General features: G+C 43.3%; 1 protein-coding gene across 2 annotated transcripts in view; it reads right to left on the reverse strand.

Moving 5' to 3' along the window:
• The window catches only part of TNFRSF21 (TNF receptor superfamily member 21), a 64,257-nt gene that overhangs the window by 14,851 nt on the left and 27,111 nt on the right, over positions 1–22,295 (reverse strand). For both annotated transcript variants that reach the window (XM_037054441.1, XM_037054438.1), the window contains exon 4: positions 6,801–7,066. In XM_037054441.1, the coding sequence (XP_036910336.1) occupies positions 6,801–7,066 (266 nt within the window). The remainder of the gene's footprint in view (positions 1–6,800; positions 7,067–22,295) is intronic.

The raw sequence follows: 22,295 nt of genomic DNA on the forward strand, positions 1-22,295 counted from the left end.
GCACGTTTAGCCAACACCTTAAGGCCTTAAGACAATAATCTCTATTTTCTAAGAGATGATCAACTAGCAAAGTGAAGACAAAGACAAAATTTGAATAGCCAAAACGCCAACAGTAAAATGTACAGCTGGTATTTGCCTCAACTCATCCTCACTATATTAAATTTCCGAAAATAGCTGGTCTCAGTCAGACCTTCGATAAGGACAGCTGCATCCTGCAGCTGGTAAGCAAAAAAAGCAGTGACTGTAGTTCCCTCTGTGGCAGAAGCAGTGGTTCTGTCCTCGCCAAGAGAATGCCCAGTGCTCTTCTCACTGTTAAGAATCTCCCAGTTGATTATATAGCGCGAAGTCACCCAATCTGCAACACAGAGTCTACTGTAGTCGAGAGAGCGAGAGCGAGAGTGAGAGCGAGAGTGAGAGCAAGAGCGAGAGGAAAGGAGAGAGAAGGCGAGAGGGAGAGAAAACGAACTGGTCCCCTGGGATACAGTTCTATGTGAATTCTGGAAAGGATAAGATACCCTAACCAAGAATCAAATCATTCTACTACATACAAGTCAGCAACAACAACACTGGCTTCAGGTTCATTTGTTGTTAATTGCAGTGCAGTTTTAATCTACTCAATCGTAGAGAAGGACAGAAGGACAGATGAAATAACCAACTCCGTGTCTAAACACATCAGTTCTTTACATTTGTGAATTTGTGGTCAAAACAGACAGCTAAATAACATTTTATATTATTTTAAATTATTGTGATTTTTAAAAATAGTACCATTTTTTAAATGTACATTAAATTCCTTTTCCTTACCTTTTTCAAAATGAAATAAAGAAATACTGGCATTGAATTTCCACTAAGCATCACTTTAGCACCTCCCTGTTTTACATCCCAGATTAGCAAGCCATTACACCTCATTTACTTCTGATAACCACTTGAACTCCCATTTTAAACAGAAAATTTAGAATGAATAAAAACACAAACAAGTCTACCCTCTTCAAGAGAGTGAGGGGTGGGGAAAGCTGGCACCAATCGAGCCTATCTAAATACACAAAGTTTCTAAAAGAAAAGAAAAAAGCATAAAGGGAACCCCAGAAATTTGGTTGCTGGATTTTGTTGTCCTTTTTCTGACAGCACTGAAAGCACAGACCTTTACCTTTACACACACCTCCACCTGTGCTTCCTCACTAGGGAAGACATCCCTGCAGGTAAGGAACATTCACGCAGGCAATAAGGGATAAATATTTACAATTAGTCGGGATTTCCAGTTCTTGGACACCGAATCCAGAGAGCAACCCTTGGTGCTTAGCAGTCTAAGCAGTCTTGAAGTGGGAGTCCCTCCCCACCCCACACTAAGTAACCTTTAGTGCTCAGAATTTAAAGGATCTATTACGTGTATGAGTTGGAGCTAGTTAGAAACATTCTTCCATCTCTCTTACCTCCAGAGCCTGGGAATAATTGCAGCTATTAATAGTACAGAGTCACTAAGTGCTCACTGTGGGTCATACCAACTCTCACCACAGCTCACAGGACAAGCACTTAATGGTGTTCCCATTTTCTCAGGAAAAAACTGAGGTAGAGAGGCCAAGTAATATACCTTAACAGCCCCAAAGTGAGATGCTGCCGGGACAGGAATTTCGCTTGGCACACACAGCCACACTGATGTTCCATTCGTGGCCTTAATGGCTCTGGTGCATTTCCCCGCTTAAGTCATATGTTCGAGTTTCTTCCATTCAGCTGTGAACTACCATAATGGCACTGACCTTGTCTTACTTATGCATCTTTGCATTGCCCAAAGTGCCATTATAATATTGCATGCATCATTTGTTATGTAATATAGATTTAAAAATAAAATCACATCATCTCCCTTGCTGTTCAGCAGGGGAAACGTAAACCCAGGTATGTAAGGCCTGAAGGAAAATAACTGTCAAGCTTAAATCCTATTTTCCTTCTACCCTTCAAAGTCAAAGGGCAAATAATACAATGTATTGATTTAGTGGGCATTTTCCAGACGAAGAAAAACTGTTTATTGCTGGAAACCTGCAACAAATATTCTTTATGCCAAAGAAAAATGATCTCAGATAGAAGGTGAAGTTGTAGGAAGAAATGAAGAACAACAGAAAATGTTTATCTACAGGTAAATCAACAGAATCCTGACTACGTAAAACCACAGTAATTATGCCTCTGGGGGGTTAAGAAGAGTGAAGTGTTAAAATTCATGACATCGAAAAACATAATGGAAGAGAAGACTAAACAGGACTAAAGTCTTCTGAGGCTGCTGTATTGTTTGAAAGCAGTAAAAAGTACACATTTATAAAACATCTCTCTTAAGTGTGTATATTGTAATCCCCATGATATTCACTAACTGAAGGGTTAAAAATGTGTAACTAACGAGCTAACAGAAGAGAAAAAGTCAAATAATAAAAAATACTTAAGCCAAAACAAGGCAAGAAATGAAACAGCCCTGACTGGCGTAGCTCAGTGGGTTGGGTGTCATCCCACAAAGCAAAAGCTTGCCGGTTTGATTCCCAGGCACGGCATATGCTTGGGCTGTGGGTTCAGTCCCAGTGGGGGCACATACAAGAGGTAACCAATAGGTGTTTCTCACATCCATGTTTCTCTCTTTCTCCCTCCCTTCCCTTCTCTCTAAAAATAAACACATAAAATCTTTTTTAAAGAGGAGAGAGGAAAAAGAGGGCAGACAGGACAAATACAAAACAAATAATAAGAGTAGATTTTAAACCCAAACATACGAGTAATTACATTTAAAAATGTAACCACACTGAGATTCCCTAATTAAATGACAAAAGCTGTCAGATTAGATTTTTTTAAAACCTTAAATAAATGCTACTTACAAAGGGCTTTCTTTAAATAAATCTACAGAAAAAAATCAAAGTAAAAGGGTAGAGAAAGAGATAATGTTATATTAGGTTTTTGTTTCATTTTGATTTTTAAGAAGCTTTGGCCAAGTCCCAGTAAGCTCCAACTACTGTCCCCTCTGCTTTGCTGCTTTTTCCAAATGTTCATGACCTGGAAAAAGAGAACAGATGTAATCCTGGAAGGCCAGGTTCAGTTTAGATGTTGAAAGAAGAGATCACTGAAAAATACAGCTCATACCTAAGATAAAGTGGATGAATGGATAAGTGTGGTACACCCAGACAATGAAATAATATTCGCTGCTAAAAACAAATGAGCTATCAAGTCATGAAAAGACAAGGAGGAACCATAGTGAAAGAGGGCAGATTCCAGCTACAGGTCATTCTGAAAAGGGCAAAACTATGGAGACAATAAAATGATCAGCGGTTGCCAGGGGTGCAGCAGGGGGACTGAAATAGCAGTAAAAATACTCCGTATGATTATAATGATGAACGGATGTCATTATACATTTGTCGAGACCCATAGAATATATAACAGCAAGAGTAAACCCTGCAGTAAACTCCTGACTTTGGATGACTATGATGTGCCACTGTAGGTTCATCCTTGGTAAAAGATATGCCACTCTGGTCAGTGACATTGATAACGCAGGAGGGTGTGCATGTGCGGGAGCTGGGGGTACTGTGTGAAATCTCTGCACCTCCCTCTCAATTTTGTTTTAAACCTAAAAATGCTCCAAAAAGTCTTTTAGAAAAAGACTTTTTTTTCAAAGAACAGTACACCAAAAAGTGAATTTTCGTATGTAATTTTTTAAGGATAAAAAGATTTTTTTAAAGAAAAGTGTTTAAACTAAACACATTTTTTTTCTGAATGTGTTTAGTTTAAAAATGGCTAATAGGCTACCATGGTTAATGATAGACCAGCTGTTCTTGACCAAGGTCACTGAAAAGCACACTGGGGCTAATCCTTGAGTGGAACATAACATAGGTACTCTCAAGCTCATGAATAGGAGGAAACGTTAACCATTTTTAAACACGCACAGTCATTTTTACACATTAAGAATCCATTAGCTCCTGGGGCAGTACCACAATACCCAAAGAATACAAATCCATCATAAGATGGGAAAAATCAGTCTCAATTATGCCACCTGCATTCTGATTCTCTGGTTTGACTCCACAAATCTCAGGGATAAACTATGAATATACAGTTACATACTGTGCAGTTGGTAAGATTTGGCAGCCAGAATCCATGCTCACTGGCCATTAATATAGAGTTCAAGTTGGGTCCAGAATATTGCTAGATAATGACGGGCATTATTAAGGCATGGAACGGGAAGCTTAATATTGCCTTCTCAGCATCCATCATAACACGTAGGCTGTACTAGCACCAAAGAGAAAGCTCTAAGATGCTTTCATACCACTGTTTTGTAGAAAATAAGTAATGAAAAATAGAAACTATATATATTTCTTTTATTAGAGGAGATAGAGCAAGGAAAGAACTTAAAAGTATGAGAGTCTGGCACTCGGAACTAAGTGTGTTTCTTACTCATTGACTCAGTGGTTTTTGTTATACATCACTCTCCTAAAAATGGGCAACTTCGGGCCCATTGTACCCAGCAATTATGACAGGAGCTGAAATAAAGTAGTTGCTCAATAAACTTTTATGGAATTCAATGCAACCATCAGAGAAACCTCAAAAAGGCATTTGTTATAGTCAATACCAAAAAACAAACAAACAAAAACCAAAACAAAACAAAACAAAAAACCTACCCCAAACACTAGGTCCAAATTCTACATGATTCTGAGTGTACACAAAGAAATAAAATGGATTCACAGAAACCAAAAACCAAAGTAAGTTTTAGTAAATTTTTGGCAAATCTGACCCAACATCAAAAACCTCTTGCAGTCCAAATAAGGAAGAATTGATTGTCACATAAGTCACTGTTCCCCTTAAAATGAGGATGGTCACTCTCTCAATTCAGCACAGTAAAACGAGCCCTACCTACCCTTTTTCTTGTGCCCTTTCAGCTGTCATTCTAAAACACATTTAAATCACATAAGTACTATTTTTATTATAGAATATGATTTAAAGAGAAGACAATCACTTCTACATCCACCACCTAGATGGAATAACATAACACATATACATTTTCATTTTCCTATGTTTGTATTTTCCCATGCCTACATTTGCTTTTCTTAATGAGAAATACAAACTGCAGTTCGGTAACCCTGTTTTCCCTTAACAATGTATCATAGTCATCTTCCCACCTTCTTAAATACTGCACTTAACCAATGCTAACATGGCACCCATCACGTTTTATTCATTCCTGTAGGCATCATCAAGGAGGTCGAGTGACTTATTCTTGTGTCTAAAAATCCTTCTTCGAGTCTGCTGCTTGCCCTGCCAGTCCTCTCCTTAAAGCCAACGCTCCAAGGAAGCACAGTAACACCTGCCTCTGGACTCCCTCCATGTGAACCTCAGACACTTTGATTGGGCATTAAACATCTTCCTCTCCTTCCACCAAATCCAGCTACTTGAAGCCTCATTTAACTTGTGAGCCACATGTATTGTGACTGTCCCTCAGAAATTCACAAGACACTGTTGCGTGCCTTTGAATGCTTACTACTACATGTGTTAGGAAATGTTTTTCTCTGAAATTCCTTATTTCAAAGAAGTTAAAAATATGCCAGGAGCTTTAAAAACTACCTTCAGAGTCAATTAGCACCTATAAATTTTCATTTAGTCACTTACATAAAAGATTCACCTGAACTATTTGCTTTAATAGGTGAAGACACACTACACCATCAATATGAAAAGTTAAAGCATTTGGAGTTCTTAAATATTTAATACATAAAATAGAGTCCCTTGAGATATAAAATTTGGTGTAGAAAAATAGTGACTTCGAGTTAATTCACCAGCTCTTTCAGATAATGAGTATGGGCCATGATAAAATAACACAGGCAGAATGGCTTTTTTACATTTCAAGTGGGTTTTTTCAAATCTCAGTGTCATAATCTTTTTTTTAAACTTTGGGAATCTATTCCACAACTTTAATCAAAGACTTTGAGAATTATAAATCAATATCCAAATTTACACTTAATTCGTGGACTTTGAGGGAAGCACATTATGATTAGGAAAGGCTAAGTAAAATGAGTTACATCATGATTATAACTACCGTTTGCAGAACGCCTGCAATGCATCAGGTATTCTATATGCTTCATTTCTAGTCGTAATTCACCCTACAAAGTCGGCTTACAAATGAGATAACAGAAGCAGAGAAAGCTAAAGCCCCTGGCCTTTGATAACCCAGCTGGTAAGTGGCAGAACTGGGATTCAAATCCAGCACTTTTTAGCTCCACGGCCACAGCTCACTGACCACAGACTGTACATAAGTCACACTCCTAGGACCCCTTGGTTCCCATCTTATGTGGGCATTGAACGAGCCCAGGAGGAGGCTGAATCCTGTTACTTGCTGCTGCCAGAACCACCGGCATGCTCAGGAGATAACGTGGAGCTCTCCTAAGCCACATCACAGGAAACAGCCTCTGGAGGGGAGAGGGTCTAGGAGAAAGTCTTCCTTTGTATTCAGGAGGGCAGATCAGGCACAGTCTGACGTCAGAATCTCCCCCAAAACAATGATTCTTATCACGCATTAGAATCACTTGGAGAGATTTGAAAAATATTGATTCCTAGTCCCCCGTACGGATTGTGACCTGACTGGTCTACAGTGGGGCCAAGTACCAGAATTTTCAAAAAGATGTCTAGATGGACACCCACTGAAAACTAATGCCTTTGAAGGTGTGCGCGTGTGCACGTACACGTGCGTATACCTAAACACGTAACATCAGTTATGTTTCCTTATTACATATACCTGGCAAAATCTGAAGCACAGGAACCAAAACGTCAGTAGGAAAGACAGAAGACCCGGTGTACCTTACCTGGGTCGTATCCTCCATCAATCCACGAATCTTCTCCACCACATCATTGCGCCGGTGCTGGCGAAGGGCGCTAATTAACTGCGCGAGACTGGCCTCGGGGCCCCGGATGGTCCAGTGCTGCAAAGCGGCGTAGGCCCGCTCGTGGTCGGCGGTGTACCCATTGGAGAAAGCAGCCACCTCCCTCTCGCTGGCATTGCAGAGAAACTGATAGATATCCTTCCACTGGCTTCCCACCTGGGCTGCCACAAGCTTCAGGATGTCAATACCTGTTCCAGAAACAAAATAAGAATAATAATAAATAAGGAAGGAAGGAAACAAACAAACACGTGAGGGAAGGTCTTTATAATAAAGATCGCTCTGTTATAACAAACTAAAAGCAGCATACTTATTATTTCACCTCAATGCATTGCCTCCTATCAGCACTTGGCACATCCTGGGGACCAGTTAGGCACTTGCCTGCAAATTTCAGTTCTTGAATGTGAAACCAGAAGTAGGAGCAATCTTGAAAGTATAAAATAAATAAGTCATGGGGATGTACCATGTAATAAAATGCCCTTAAAAGATGTTTTGAAAACCAAACTCAAACAAAGTAATCAGAGTAATTCCTTTGTTGCTGCTAAAAAACTAGAACCAAATAAAATCAGAGCCTGCCAGACTAAAAAAAGTGGTGACTTCAAGAAACGTAGGAAAAGATAAGGCACAGATTTAAACTGCAGTGGAGTTTATCCAGCCCTCTCTGGGGTGAGGGTGTTCAGGTTCTGGCAAGGGTGTCCATGCTGTCAGCTGACGATGCACCCAGCCGTTTCAAGCCCAACGGAGGCATTCCTTAAGAACTCCTGACTTCTTGTGCTCTAATTTATGCTCAAGAAGCAATCTTCGGATCTATTTAAGTTGACATGCAATTACAATGAAGACAACAGTCAAAATGACATTATAATAACAACAGCTATTATCTTCCACGCATTAAGACACTAGCTCACGGAACATCTTAATAAAGCATTAACACATTCCATTTGCACAGGTGGAAAAAAAACTCAGAAAAGTTTTACAATTTGCTCAATGTTACAAAAGATAGGTAGGTTGAGTACTGAGTTCAATTTCTGAAAAATGTTATATATTGTCAGTCTGGTTTATCAGTCACTTAGAAACTCAATCAGTGTGAATCCATAGTCCTTAAATTTGATGAACACGGGTGAAGTGCCCAAATTGAATCTTGGAATCTGCAAACTCAGGATAGGCACGTGGCGCCAACCCTCTGTGAGGGTTGTACAGCTTTCCCTCAATAGCATGCTTTGGTTTCTTCATCTTTACAGAAGCTTCTCCCCTCAATTACATAATGGCTTTGCCCAAATTTATATAGAGTGTGCCTGTAACCGCACAACAGGACTCTGGTAGTTTACATGGTGAGCTCTGAGTCAATACCATGTCTTCCAATGGGGCCACACGCACATGCCCTGATACGAGAGTTCTTACAGTTAGAATGCCTTAAAAAAAAACACTTGCTACTCAATAAACAAAACGTGGCCACGTTCCCAAATGAAGGTTAATGAGGAAAGGAAAAGAGGAGATAGAAAAAGCTTCCTGTTGTGGATAATTGCCTTTTTCAATTAATTAGGGGTTAACCAAGGAGAAAACAACTTTTTGCTCCTATCAGTTTTGGGAGGGGGGGGATATTTACAAATTGAGCTAACAATTTTTGCTTAAGAGCAATATAAGTTCCAGAAATTTCTTTGAAAATGTAGAACTTTGTGGTTCCTCAATAAATAAATCCTCACTCTGCCCATGCAACCTTATTGAGGCAGATGGTTTAAAAGGCTGCATATACATCCTGAAACAACCTCCTGAAAATGGTTTTAAAACAGAATTTCTTAGTAGAGGCTGCCTGCTTGTCAACTGTACAAGTAGAATGCCACAAATTGAGACATTACTGTCCTTACACTGTTTCCTTTGGCAGTGTAAAATAGACTCGAACCAGTTGCTTTTCGGCTTTCAGAGCAATGTTTAGCCAGATACAGAGCTTTTCATTTCAAGCAAACAGACTCCTCCCAAAACCCCCACAGGTAACTTTGAGGAGTAAGGCAGCTCTTGAGGTCGATGTGGTAGATTGTACCAAACACCAAAAGGCTTATTACTCCCTGAATCTTAATTTAGGTCAATTTGACTAAGGTCCACTGTGTTTTACATGAAAATATGACTGTGTTTTCTTGTATGTGGGTCCATTGCTTAAATCTTCATAATGCCAATGACAGTGTGGCTTTGGGCAAACCACTAACTGTCATGTTCGTTTCCTCATTTGTACAATGGGGATATTCACTATGGTCCCTGGGGACGAGCTGATTAACATTTTCTATAGAGCTGATTTATTTTTGGAAGTACCCCATGATGATAAATGCTCCATATACTGGGCCCTATAACTTAAAACTAAATGCATTTCTGATGCAAATACACAGCCTTTATAGAGTAATTACAGAGTTGAAAAGGCTTAAGCTTAATAACAGCTCCTTCTTCCAAAACCCAGTATTTATACTTTTTCTTTCAGCCACAAAATAAAGGAAAAACAGAAAAACGCAAACACTAAATACAATGAGCTTGTCCTTCAAACTAAAATTGACTAAAAGCTAAATTTAAGGCCTGCGAATCGGGTTTTATCTTATTCTTTTACTTTGAAAACATGTGAGCCAACTCTCGTGAGCTGGCCTGGGTCGGCAACATTCTACACCACAGGCCCCTCTGGAGATACCAGCCTTTTATCCCACGGCTCAGTCACGAATCCGCCAGGGAAGGGAGACCAGTCTGAGCTGGCCCATCGGTTCGATGCATCTTGTCCTCACCTTACCACCAAGGAAAAAAGAAACAGCTGCGGGATATTCCAGGAGATTTTACTGAGCAGCCCCTGCATGCCACTGTGTCTGCCGGACAGCTAGCCCTTCAGAACTTTTAGGACAAGAAGAGTTTATCACCAAGAAAATGCAGCGAAAACCGTAGTAACACGAATGAAGCAAAACTGGGTGGGCTTTTAAAGTGTTCTGTCTTTAGGCAAAAGTAAATAAAAACTAGAGAGGAAAGCAGCAGGATGATTAAAACAAATTGAGACAGTTTCCTCGGGGGGTGGGGGGGTGGGTGGGTGGGGAACGTTAGCACAGAAGGAACTTCGGAAGCTGCGCACAAGGTTCTATTCCTAAGCTGGATGGTGACAAAAAGGCTCTTCTTTAATCACTTCATTTGACATTTACTTTATTATTCCTTCTAAGCTGTATATATAACACACATACATATATTTATATAACATGTGTTTTTATATACTTTATATATGCACATACTATTATGTGGGATATGTAATTTTTGAGTGTTGTATTTTATACGAGGAATCTCATGGAGAAAAGCTGGTGTCCCGTTCAAAGTCACCCAGCTGGTTAGCAGTCCCTCTGCTTGGTTAACCGGGAACACTGTGTTGCCGAGGAGCAGGGCTATTCACTGGAAGCAGGTTCTGGAGACAGGGCCATTCAGGGTGTGTATGAGTGCACTCAGGGCTGGCCATGGTGTGAGGAGCTGTGTTCTAATTAAAACTTTATATACAAAGAGGTAGTAGTGGGCTGGATACAGTAAGTGCTGTAGTTCACCAACACCTGAAACTATAGCAATTTAAACTGCCAGGCAGTTTACAGCCATCTAGTAAATCACAAACTCTCATCTTCTATAACCGAGACATTTAAGAGTAAATAGTTTATACTTCTCCCCAGCCAGAGAGTAAATGCCTTATAAATCACCCTATTCCAGGAGATAGGAGAAAACCAATTAGTGCCATTTGCCAACCACACCCAAGGACAGATGAAGTTAAGGGAATAAATCTCATAAAGATGATGAATATTCTATTAAGATCCTTCCCCATGACTTCCCTTAAAGAGACATAGACTATCAAATGGCATACGATTTAGAGAAGCATTTTGTTAAAGGAAAACACACACACACACACACACACACCCCAGTGAAAGTTTCCACCTCAATTTGAAATGACAGCAAGTGAAATAGACACCACCTCTGCCCCATCAGAGTCCTGAGTTTTCCTCCAGACGGGAGACAGTCAGTGTGCTGCACTGACCTGAACTGTTTAGCTAAAGGTGACACCAACTTTTTTTTTTCTTAGACTGAGAAGAAACACAACCTTCGACCCCCCGAAGTGCTGACAGACAGAGGCGTGGAGCTTAACTTTCCTTTTCCTATGATGTCAGAGTGCTGGGAACGGCTAAAGTTTCTAAACAAGTTATTGAAGGGGTCAAGGCCCATAAACCGGGGCCTGCACTTTGCCAGAAAGGACGTGCACTCAGGGGGCCCTGGCCCCAGGCAAATGGTTTGTGAATTTTAAGATGCAAGGAGTGCAAAATAACATGAACTCTGCATTCACAATGTATGACTCCAGGACCTTGGGTAAATGACAAACTCTAAGATTTCGATGTCCACATCAATAAAATACCACCTCTTACATCTCATAGGTAGGTACGAATACTTGTGGAATCCAGTATTAAAACTATCAGCACAGCACGTCAATGCCTAGTGGTTCTCTTTCCCCTGTCCCTCCCATCCCTGAGTGGACAGTATCACTGGGCAGCATACCTGAAAGGTGGAAGGAGCTCTACAAAGACCGAGGTTTTAACACCAGGATTATAGGTGCTGAACAATGAAGCCAAGCACCAGAATCCTGGAGTCCTGTGCTTCCCAGAGCCTCACACGTATGTGCTGGGAGGGGCACCATCCACAAAAAAGGCAAATGTGAAAACAAAAACGCTGCTGCCGTGCCAGTCTGGTGCAGGACCACACAGCAGCAGGCACCACCGACACCGCCCAGGTCCACTGTGAGGGAGAGGGGCATGACGTGACAGCTGGGTGACTGCAGAAGAAACGGCATTTTCCAGTGCATTCTAAAACCCTGAGTTATTATATACTATCTGGGCGACAACCCTAATGTGAGGCTCTTTCCTTTTTAGGCTCCACGTGAACTGCAGTATGCAAAAAAGGGTTTCTCCCCCTTTTACAAAAGCCTGACCTTTGTCATTGGAAGGTATTAGAGCGCTTTGCTTTTGGAGGTAAAATATCCGAAATGCCAGCCATCATTAAGAGCCCATGTGAAAGCCACCCCTGGACGAGCTATGGAGGACAGCAGTGCAGAGCCAGAGAAAGGGAACGAAGGCCAGCTGCAGCCTGCGACGCAGCACTCTGGGTTTCGTGCTGTCTGACCCGCTCCACACAGAAAGCGTGCATGGAAAAGGAATTTTTCATTTAAAAAAGGGTTTTTTCATAGTACCAAAAGCTCATCATTTAAAAGACCAAAGCATCCCCACAGCATCCCCCATATTTGTTAAATGTAATGTCAGTTCTCATTATTCTTCCAGAAAGAGAGGTAGAGAGACAAATGATGAGAAAATTCCCACGGAGCTGATTGATGTACAACCTCCTCCCAGGACAGACGACTCCCCAGTTCTCCCTGTGCGGGTTTCTCCACACACACAGCAGTCTCTGAGACACACACGTGGGGACCAGGAGACGTGAGCTCAGGACTACTTCCCTTTTACCACCACCCTGACCCCAGCCACCTGCCCCAGGCATGTGTAAGCATGTGCTGTGACCTCCGGCTTACACATGACAGATATATGGGCAAAGATGGATGCAATGTATATTCAGAACAATGTAGGTCAAGTTTGGAAATCTGAATTAAAGCCCGGCATTAGCACTCCTAGAATCAATGTTCTTCCCTATACAATGGTAATTTTCTGACCACCTTCTGCCCAAGCCCCACGTCTACTTTGATTTACTGCTGTGCCCAGGACTTCCCAGAGCCTAGCACAGGATAAAAGTAAAATGAGTAGCTTTGAATGAATGAATGAATGAAAGCCTTTTTTGTCATCTCTCCCCTCTTGCCTGAATGCCCCCACCACTTACCATCTCATTAGCCTCTGTAACAAGCCACTAACTGCCTGAGAAGCCACATACTGTCTGTCACCTTTGCCAGGGGGCCCTGCCAGATCTCCAGTCTCTATAATAATGAAAAGGAAGACCCACAGCGTGGTCACCAATGGGTGGAACTTGAGTTTTCTGGCACAGTAAGTCACCCACTTCCTGTGCAACAACCTCTTCCTCTGCTGGTGCCCTTCCCACTGAGGGTGGTCCACCGCATCTATGTCAGGGACCAGAGATCAGGAGGAGCAAAGTTCTCCAGGATTCTGCCACTGCGGCAAAATCCTCCTGCAGAGATGAGCCGCCCAGGCAAAATAGTCTGTCTGGCCTGGTGAGTAAGTGCTCCTAAAAGCAACAGTCTCTCATGCAGGTGTGTTGTTGCAGTAACACGTATATCACAGGATGGTTAAAAAAATGGTTATTAACAGGGATCACTCCCAACGCATTGCACAGGAAACTGTTGTATCAGTACCAGGAACTTGACTTCTCGCCCTGAGTTAAAAGACACTGCTTTCACCCTGGCTAAGTGGCTTAGTTAGTTGGAGCATCATCCCATACACCAAACGTTTGCAGGTTCAACTGCCAGTCAGGGCACATACCTAGGTTGCAGGTTCAGTCCCCAAGCTGAGGCACATACAGGAGGCAACTGACGTGTCTCATTCACATCTGTTTCTTTCTCTTTCTCTCCCTCTCTCTCCACCCTCCGAAATCAGTAAATATATCCTCAGGTGGGGATTAAAAAAAGTAATCGTTATCTTGTTGAAGGTTCAATGGACACTCATTGTAAGCTTAGATGACTCTCAAAAGATACTAAAAAGCACTGTGCCAAGGTCTCGTGAGATTAATGGATGGAATGTTTACCAATGACAAGCTTTATCAAAACAGCAGACAATTTTACAGATAGAAGGAACAGATATCACTGAGGCTGTGAGAAAAACTAATAATCCTTCCTTTCATTCCACAGGGGAAAACGAAATCCACAAAACTAAAAATGCCTCCCTCCTCCTGTCTCAGTTAGTGTTTGAAGCTGTCCATTTATTCACTCAGCCAAAGTGTAGCGAGCACTTCCTCCATTCCAGACACTGTTCCAGGGACTGGGGACAAGGCAGTGAGCAAAGCAAAACAAAATCCTTTCCTCGTGAAACCCGCACTGTACTGGGGGAAGCAAGGAGAATAATGGAAATAAGTAATAAAATATTTAGTGTTAGATAGTGAGGTGTGCTAAGAAGAAAATTAGAGTGGGGAAATAAAGAGGAGGGGGCAGGGCTCAGGTTTTAGATACAGGGTCTTCTCCCCCATGCCTAAGAGAAGGCTGCACGGATGGTGAACTTTCCAATCAAGAGCTAAAGGAGGTAAGGGAGGAAGCCCTGCAGATACCCCGGGAAGGCATACCCAGGAAGCGGGAACAGCAGGCGCAGAGGACAGAACAAGGAGGAACAGGAGGCTGGTGCCAGTGAGCAGCGGGAAAGAAGTGGGAGTCGGGCTGGGAGAACCGTGGAGTGGGGAGTGTGGTCACACTGGGCCATCAAGGCTGCTATTCTGAATGTAGTGAAAGTCACGGGAGATTCTGACCAGAGAATGACATGGACTGACTGACTCCGGCTCAGTTCCCAGTGAGGGCACACGCCTGGGTTGTGGGCCAGGTCCCAGTTGGGGGCAAACAGGGGGCTGCTGCACATTGATGCTTCTTTCCCTCTCTTTCTCCCTCCCTTTCTTCTCTCTGAAAGTAAATAAATAAAAATCTTTAAAAAAAGAAGAAGAAGAAACTAAAGTGGAGCAAGCAGTCGGAGGCCAAGGCCAGGATTCAGGAGTGAGGTAACGGTGGCTTGGGCCAGAGTGGTAGAAATGGAAATGATAGGAAATGGCCAACATCTGTACATATTTTGAAAGTAGAGCTGATTAGACTTACGACTGGATCCTACATGAGATGAGAAAGAAGGAAAGGAGTTGAGGGTAACGCTAACGTTTTGGTCTGAACAAGCAGACAACTGGAATGGCAGCCGCGTTCTGCAATGGAAAACTGATGCAGAGCTATGGTTTGGGATTCAGCATTACACGTCTTAAGAGTGAGGCGCTCACTAGACATCTGGGTCTGTCAAGCAGGCAGGAGGATATCTGCATGTTTGTTACAGATCAACAGGCACCCCCCCCCAACCAAGGACAGCATACTAATACCATCTGGACCACCTGCTGGGCTGGATTATTTTCACAGCCAATTGAAAAGACATCTCTCAATGCCAGAGATTTGTGAAAAGGAAAGGAAACGTTTGCTTAATGCTATACAGACTTAAAGTAGTGACCTAACATCTTCATTAAAATATCAAAGTCCTTTAGGATAACCATAAACTCACACAGCGCTCCCTTCTCCCCCTGCCCCAATTCAGGGTACCGTAAGTCAGGAAAAGAGCACAAGTCCAGGATCCAGGCTCCTGCCACTGTCCACTGTGTCATCATCCAGGCAGGATCTCTAATTAATCCAAAGTAACGTGGCACCTCCTCACAGTCTACTGGCAAGAGTTCTTTGTACCCATTTTCCAGGCAAAATCTCTCCTGATTCCCAGGCTACGAAGCCAAAGGAAGCACCCCAAAGCCACCTGGCCTCTTCTACCAAAGCTGCAGGGGTCTGCACTCTGACCAAAACCGCATGGTTCTTTCTTCCGCCAGAGCTGTGGGGGTCTGCACTCTGGCTAAGCCTCATGGTTCTCCCTTCTTCCACCAGAGCTAAGAAGGGGTCCTCACTCTGTCAAAAGTGCGTGGCTCTCTTTCAATGGCTACCATGTCTGGGTTTAAATCCCCGCACCAATCTTCCTCTGTACCCCCATTTCCAACTCCTCCCACAATCAGTTACACCTGCCAGCATTCCTGTGTTATTCCAAGTTTACTGGGCTGCCATTGTTAGTCTGGGCAGGTATGGCCCCATGTCCTAGAGCCAATCCTCTCCAAGCTCCCATGCAGGCTCTGTAACTCAGGAAACCTGCCCCCAGTTCCATCTTGGGGGGAAGCGACTTCCATCCTCCTAGCTCCAAGCCTGGCCACAGCTATTTAACATATCCAACTGGCCTGCCCAAGGGTATAGATATGTTAAATGACCATGCAGTGGATTGGCTGCAAGGCTGTGGCTGTACAAAAGAGCTCTGCATGTTCCTGCTCCATGTGTTCCTTCCCCCAACTCACACCTGTCATGTGTGAGGACATCTTATATGTCTCTCCAATATTTCCTAGACACCTTGAGTTCTGGACCCCATTCCAAATCCCTTTTTGGGACCCCCTCTTGGCTGCACCCTGTATCACATTGAGATCAGGTACAAGACCCAGGCTGAATATAAGCATTTGGTAATTACCAACATACAGAGGGCAGTTTAAAGCCAGGGCCATCAAGGGAGGAAGAGTGTGCAAGTAGAAAAGAGTTGCATGTCCTGAGCCTGGGACTCTCCGATGCTCAGAAGGCAGGTTGAAGAAGAAGAACCAGCCAGGAGCTGAAGAGGACCTAGGAGCTGAAGAAGGAACAGCCAGAGAGGGGAGAACCGGGAAGATTCAGTGTCCTGGAAGCCAGTGGAAGGAAGTGTTTCAAAGAAAAGGGAACGAAGGTACCAAATGCTGCCCATGAGCCAAGAACTGAGAACTGAGCTGACATACAGCTGACATCACAGCTGAAATCTTGTTGTCACACTCTACGGAAAAGAGGCAAGAAGGCAGCCGGCTTTCACCGACTCCAAGATGTCTGAATGCACATTCGAGTGGATGCCTTCTCACGCTTGGCTGCAGTGGGGTTTCCTCACTGGTGAATCAATGACAGTGTGCCTCGCATTCAACAGCAACTTAGACTTTATGAAATACAATAAGAGCTTTTTTTAATTTATAAACTTCAACCCACTTATTTTTTCAAATTCAATGTCATCAACACACCTAATAAATATGGGGAATTATGTATACACACTCTAATGTTCACAACCAACTGGTTGTGAAATACGATCAACAGAATTCTAGAAATTCCTCATCTGCAAAATCTGCATGCATAATACCTGACCAGGTTGACTCGGGGACACTAATTGTTAAGGATTTTTATTTGCCTTTTAGCCTTTGGTGGGGGAGACACCGATTTGTGTTTTAATATCCCAAACAGCTGAAATTCAAATGCTGCTAGATAAATTATAAAATGAAATACACATCTAAAAAATTAATACCCTCCTTCTAAAGCCCAGAGGAAGACGTCATCGGTGGGTGGGCCTGGGGAAAAGAGCAGCTTCAACCCCCCGAAGAGCAAAGGCCACATCAGCTGCTTTCTCTCTGGCCAGCCACACTGCGTGAGATAACACTTTCAAATAAAATTTTTTATCCTCACCCAAAGACATCTTCATGGCTTTTAGAGAGAGAAGAAGGGAGAGAGACATCGATGCCAGAGAGAAGCACTGATCGGTTCCCTCCCGTACATGCCTGGGGGCTGAACCCACAACCTAGGGATATACCTTGACTGGGAATCGAACCCACAACCCTTCCTTTAGGGGAGGGCACTCCAACCTACTGAGCCACACCAGCCAGGGCAAGATAATGCTTTTTAAGCTACAGCAGTAAGGCTTTTTCTCCTTAGGCATTTCTGTGTGATTCACAATCCTCAAACATCAGAAGAGGTAAAACAGAAAGGTGCTGTCTGCTGGTAATGGCTTTACTGGAAGCAGAGTTGGAAAAGGCAGAGGTGGGGTGTGGGTAAAAACAGCCCACCTCTTTCTTCCGCTGTGAAGTGACCGTGGCTGGGACAGCGCTGGGGGCAAGTGCTGGGACACAGCAGCCTCTTAGAGGGAATAGTCTGCTCCCTCCAGCCAGGCTTCCTGGTGTTTACACTTCAAGTCTACTTCCCATAGGAAATTTGGGCTGACAGACAGGATGACTGTCTGGAATTTTCAGTCAAGGAGTCTTCTGGCGGAGGGGGATGGCTTCTCTGGTTCTAGCTGCTGCCGCTGCCTGGTGCTGAGAAAAGCAAGTTCAACACATGTGAGTTCAGTTAGCAGGGCTCCACCTCTGACTTATTTGAAAGAGCCCTTATTCTTAAAAAATAGCTCTCAGACCTTTAGCCATTGGGTATCTGGCTTTTCCATCTCAAGCAATCCCAGAAAAATGTAGGGAATCACAGCGACCTCTACAGAGGAAAACTCCTTATTGGTGAAAATTTTGTAGCTGCTTCATTTCAGAACAAGCAGGGTTTTGTTATTGAGGGCAATAATTTTTCTTGATTGAATGTGGTAAAAAAATAATAATAAACCACAGAAACCTGAAAATTTCAAAACTGGAAATATAAAAATCCAGATTTTTATAAATCCAGATTCTAAGAATCAAGGGGTAGTACCTGGAGTCAGTGTGGTGCCCAAGTTTAAAGCCCGTACAGCCAGTTCCTGGCTGTGTGAACTTGGGCAAGTTATTCTCCGTACCTGTCTCCTCCGTTTATAAAGAGGCGAAAGTGATGATAGTGGCCTACATCATAGGTTAAGAAAATTACGTTAATCTTTAGAAAATATTTAGAACCAGATATGGCACTTATTAAGCAAGATAAAGGTCTTTGTTAAAGAAAACTAAATGATGAAAATTTCATGGTAGCAGAAACCTCTCTTAAGAGGTCAGAAAAACAGATCAGTCGTCACGATTTATGTAGCCTCTACGCCCCAAATCACCCTGGGCCCCGGGTCAGCAGGAGCAAACACCCTAAGACCTCACTTCAGAAAAAATAACGAAGGGGAGAAGTACTCATTATCAAAATCCTAACACACTTCATTGGCTCTTCATTTCTAAACACTGCCTATGGCATTTTTAATGAGTCAGATGAAATGGTTCTTTTAGTTATTCCCGAAACCAGATCGAAGAGTCTGTTCACACTGTTCAAATATATCCAAGGCACAGCTTCCAGGGACTCAACATCTATCACCTAAGCAACCACTGCAAACTCAGGTTGTTTTTTTGAATACAAAATTTTTAGTATATTTATACAAAAAAAACCCAATCACACTCCACTCCTATAATTGGACTGCATCTTACTGCTTAGTCTGGGAAGAGGACAAAGTCTGCAGAGTTGATAATCTAGAAGATGTATTTCCTTCACAGCCCCCAATAAAAAACAGTTCTCCCACACCCAGCCATTCCCAAAGGAGGAGCCACAAGTTAAGAGGAAGAAGAAGAGGAAAAGGAAAAGGAAACGTTCTTTGGTATTCATAAGGACGTAAAAGAGAACCAGGCTGTTACCAGGTAAAACCTAAAGACAACAGACAAGAACAGACGTGTCTGTGCGTTGACTAGGTAAAGGTGAGACGGTGTCATGTTTTGCTCTGACTGAGCAGGGAGTTGTGGATAGGGGACGGGATGAAAGAAATAAAATGTATGTTACCAGGAACTCAGGGTCTAAAATATAGCTTGGTTCAAGGACAGTGTCTGAACCTTTTAGATAAAGTGCTCTAAGCAAACTGGGTGCTGGCTCTCCGTCTGTCTTGTTTCCCCTAAGAACAGCCCTGACATACAGATTAGGACATCAAAGTTATGCAAATAAGAGGTTCAACCACCAAACCAACGGCTCTTTAAATTTGTCTTTGGGTTTCCAAGCTTGAGATATGGCAAGTGTTTGGTGGTGAGTTGTTTTCAGCTTCACGTTTCAATTTTTATATCACTGAAGGATTTTAGAATGGAGTGAGACCTTAGACATACTTGAATCCAAGAGTTTCATCATACCAGTGAGCAAAACCACACCACCAGGTCCTTCCCTTTGCACACCACCCCTCTCCCAGCCAGTAACTGCCCCACTCCACCTGTCCACCCGTCTCCTACTGAGGTTTCCATTCCCTGCCCCCGACCCCCTGCTGCCCTCCTCCCACTTCCCCAGGCTGCGCACTATCACCTCAGCACACGCTCCTCACCCTGCAGGAGCAGGTTCAAGTGGAGCAAAGTTCCTTCCTCTCTCCCTGTAGAATGCTAAGAATCAGACTACATGCGCCACACTGACATTTTCCAGTTTCTTTTGTACAGGGCAATCGGCCTTGAAGGCATTTTATGGCCAAAGTTGCCAGTGCGGACGGTTTCCCTGCAGCCACTTCTCCTGGTCCATATGACTCATTAAATTTGACCCTTAATAGATTCCTGCTTGGTTGGATGAGATAGAGCCGTGCGTCCCTCTGCCCTGCCCCCAGATCTCCATGAAGGCTTCGGCAGCACAGCTTACCTCTCTGACCTTCTCGTGGGAGGAGAGACAGAAAAGGAAGCTGAGCTAGCAGCTCTATGAATATCACATATGATCTCATTCAGTGTCCTAAATAACCCCATGAGACAGACGGGAGTTACGTCCACAGTACAGATGAGAAAACTGAGGAAAGGTTCAGCAGCTTGACACAGTTATAAAGTGAGGGCTGTTATTCCAAACCCAGGCCAGCCTGACTCATCCGTGTTCTTTCACTGCCACTTGCCCGTAAGCAAGACACACGGAATAGGGAAACAGAGACAGATAAACGGTCCAGCGGTTTAGTCATCTAGTAAGTCACAAAGTCTCCCTATCTTCCCTAACCAAAGAAACTGAAGAGTAAATGGTTTACACTGCCCCTCTTCAACCAGAGGGTAATTAACTTATACCACCCTACTCGGGGAGATAGGTAACAGAAATCTGAGGGGTGTGGGATAGGCAGAGGAGGTCAAAGGGGGAAAAATTGGGACAACTGTAATAGAATAACAACAAAAAAGAATTAAGAAAAAAGAAATCCAATTAGTACCATTTGTGCCAACCACACGGAAGGATGGAAAGTTAAGGGAATAAATCTCATTTTATCGCATCAGCATAAAACTGATGAATATTCCATTGAGAGCCCCTGTAAGACCTCCCCTAAGCTCCCAGCCTTTAAAAGCCTCACACCCAGGCCTTTTTCCCCCGTTTCTTTCTCAGTGTGCTTTTTCTCCCTCGGTTCTAAGGGTCCCCTCCGAAGCAAACCAACAGCAGCCCCGCCTTGGTTCACCTCTGTCACTCTGTACTTCCCACAGAGCCAAAGCAGCCCTGCCTAAGCTCTCTCCTGTTTCTTCTTTCACCCTAAGCTCTTCCTTGTTTCACTGTCCCCAGCTTTATTACACATACTCTCAAAGTCACTCGGACTCGTATTGTGAAATCTTTCCTGCACGAAATCAAGAACCCACAAGCTACTGGCCGGCAGGAAGCAGGCCCTCTCTGGGCCCAGTTCCTGTCCCATAGGTGACACCTGGGCTAAGTAACATGTTATCACCCTGCCACCTTTTCCTAGCTCCGCCACTTGTCTGACAGTCCTACTTTGTTGCTCATCCCTTTAGGGACTGGGGAACGGTTCCTACTAAAAGTAAGGCTGAGTACTAATCACCTCCATAGCTCCCTCCCTCCCACCTCTGACTCAGCCGCCGGACTCCTGGGCTCCCGTGGCTTCTCGGCCTGAGGTCTCTCACAAGGCTATTCCACTTCCACTCTGGTTAAACACAGACATCTAAGCGTTTCCTAAGGTGCCTCAGACTTCGAATGACCGGGTTCCTCTCTTCCCATCATGCTGCTCCCCAGTGTTCAGGGCCAAAGCGTTCCACTTTAAAGAAGCTAATCAGATAAAGGAATAGCAGCAATCTTTTTGTGGCTGGTTTTCACATTATTTCACAACACTGCTGTCATGGAAGGCTCTCTAGCACCAAAAAATAATTCCTCTTGACTATATGGCAATTTAGTATAAAGAACTCACCTTAATATCTATATGTTTAAATCCCTAACACCATGTATCATTGTAAGTCAAAAGGATATAAATCCAATAGGTGAAAGGCTTGAAAATGATCCAACCTTGAAAAGGTTAAGTGTGTAGGTAAGGCATGGGTGCTCTAGACAGGTGGCACCCAACATGGCAATGTTCTGTATCTGTCCTATCCAATATGGTAGCTACCAGCAACATGTGGCTACGGAGCAGTGAAACCGTGACTGCTCCAACTGAGAAACTGGATTTTTAACTTAGCTAATTTAGTTTTAAATTTAATAGCTCATGTAATTACCCTATAAGCCAGCACACCTCCAGACCACCTCTCCTGGGACCCTGTGTTATTGGTCCTGCACAGGGGACACACAATAAGTCCCAGTGTCTGCTCTCTTAAGAGGTTATAAGCAATGTGGGGAGACAAACCACGCACACCAAACACTTAAATGGTGCACGACCGCAGGAGCTGAAGGAATTAAGGAATAGAACCTTAGAATCTAGTTCTATAGACCAAGGCCTTTGCCCTTTCGCTGCTGCAGGTACAAAGCAGTCTGCTAGAGAAAGTGCGCCGGCTGCTTTCACAATCCCTTTTGCAGTCAATTCAAAGGAGATGCTGTCCTTACATATTATGTACTTGAAGTAAGTACACCAGAAGGGATTAGTGTCCCTCTCTAATGCTTACTGTCTCCCTACGGTTCAGGACTAAGAATGTGCTAATTAGGAACTAAGCCACTCTAAACAAAATAAACCCAATTCCTTAGTCCCTCACCCTACTTTTCTTCATAGCCTGAAGTCTGAAAGCAAAAGGAAATATGCCTGAGCAGACATACTG

The sequence above is a fragment of the Sturnira hondurensis genome, unplaced genomic scaffold, assembly GCF_014824575.4.
Source record: "Sturnira hondurensis isolate 20B ecotype Veracruz unplaced genomic scaffold, ASM1482457v3 Scaffold0000880, whole genome shotgun sequence".
Lineage (NCBI taxonomy): Eukaryota > Metazoa > Chordata > Mammalia > Chiroptera > Phyllostomidae > Sturnira > Sturnira hondurensis.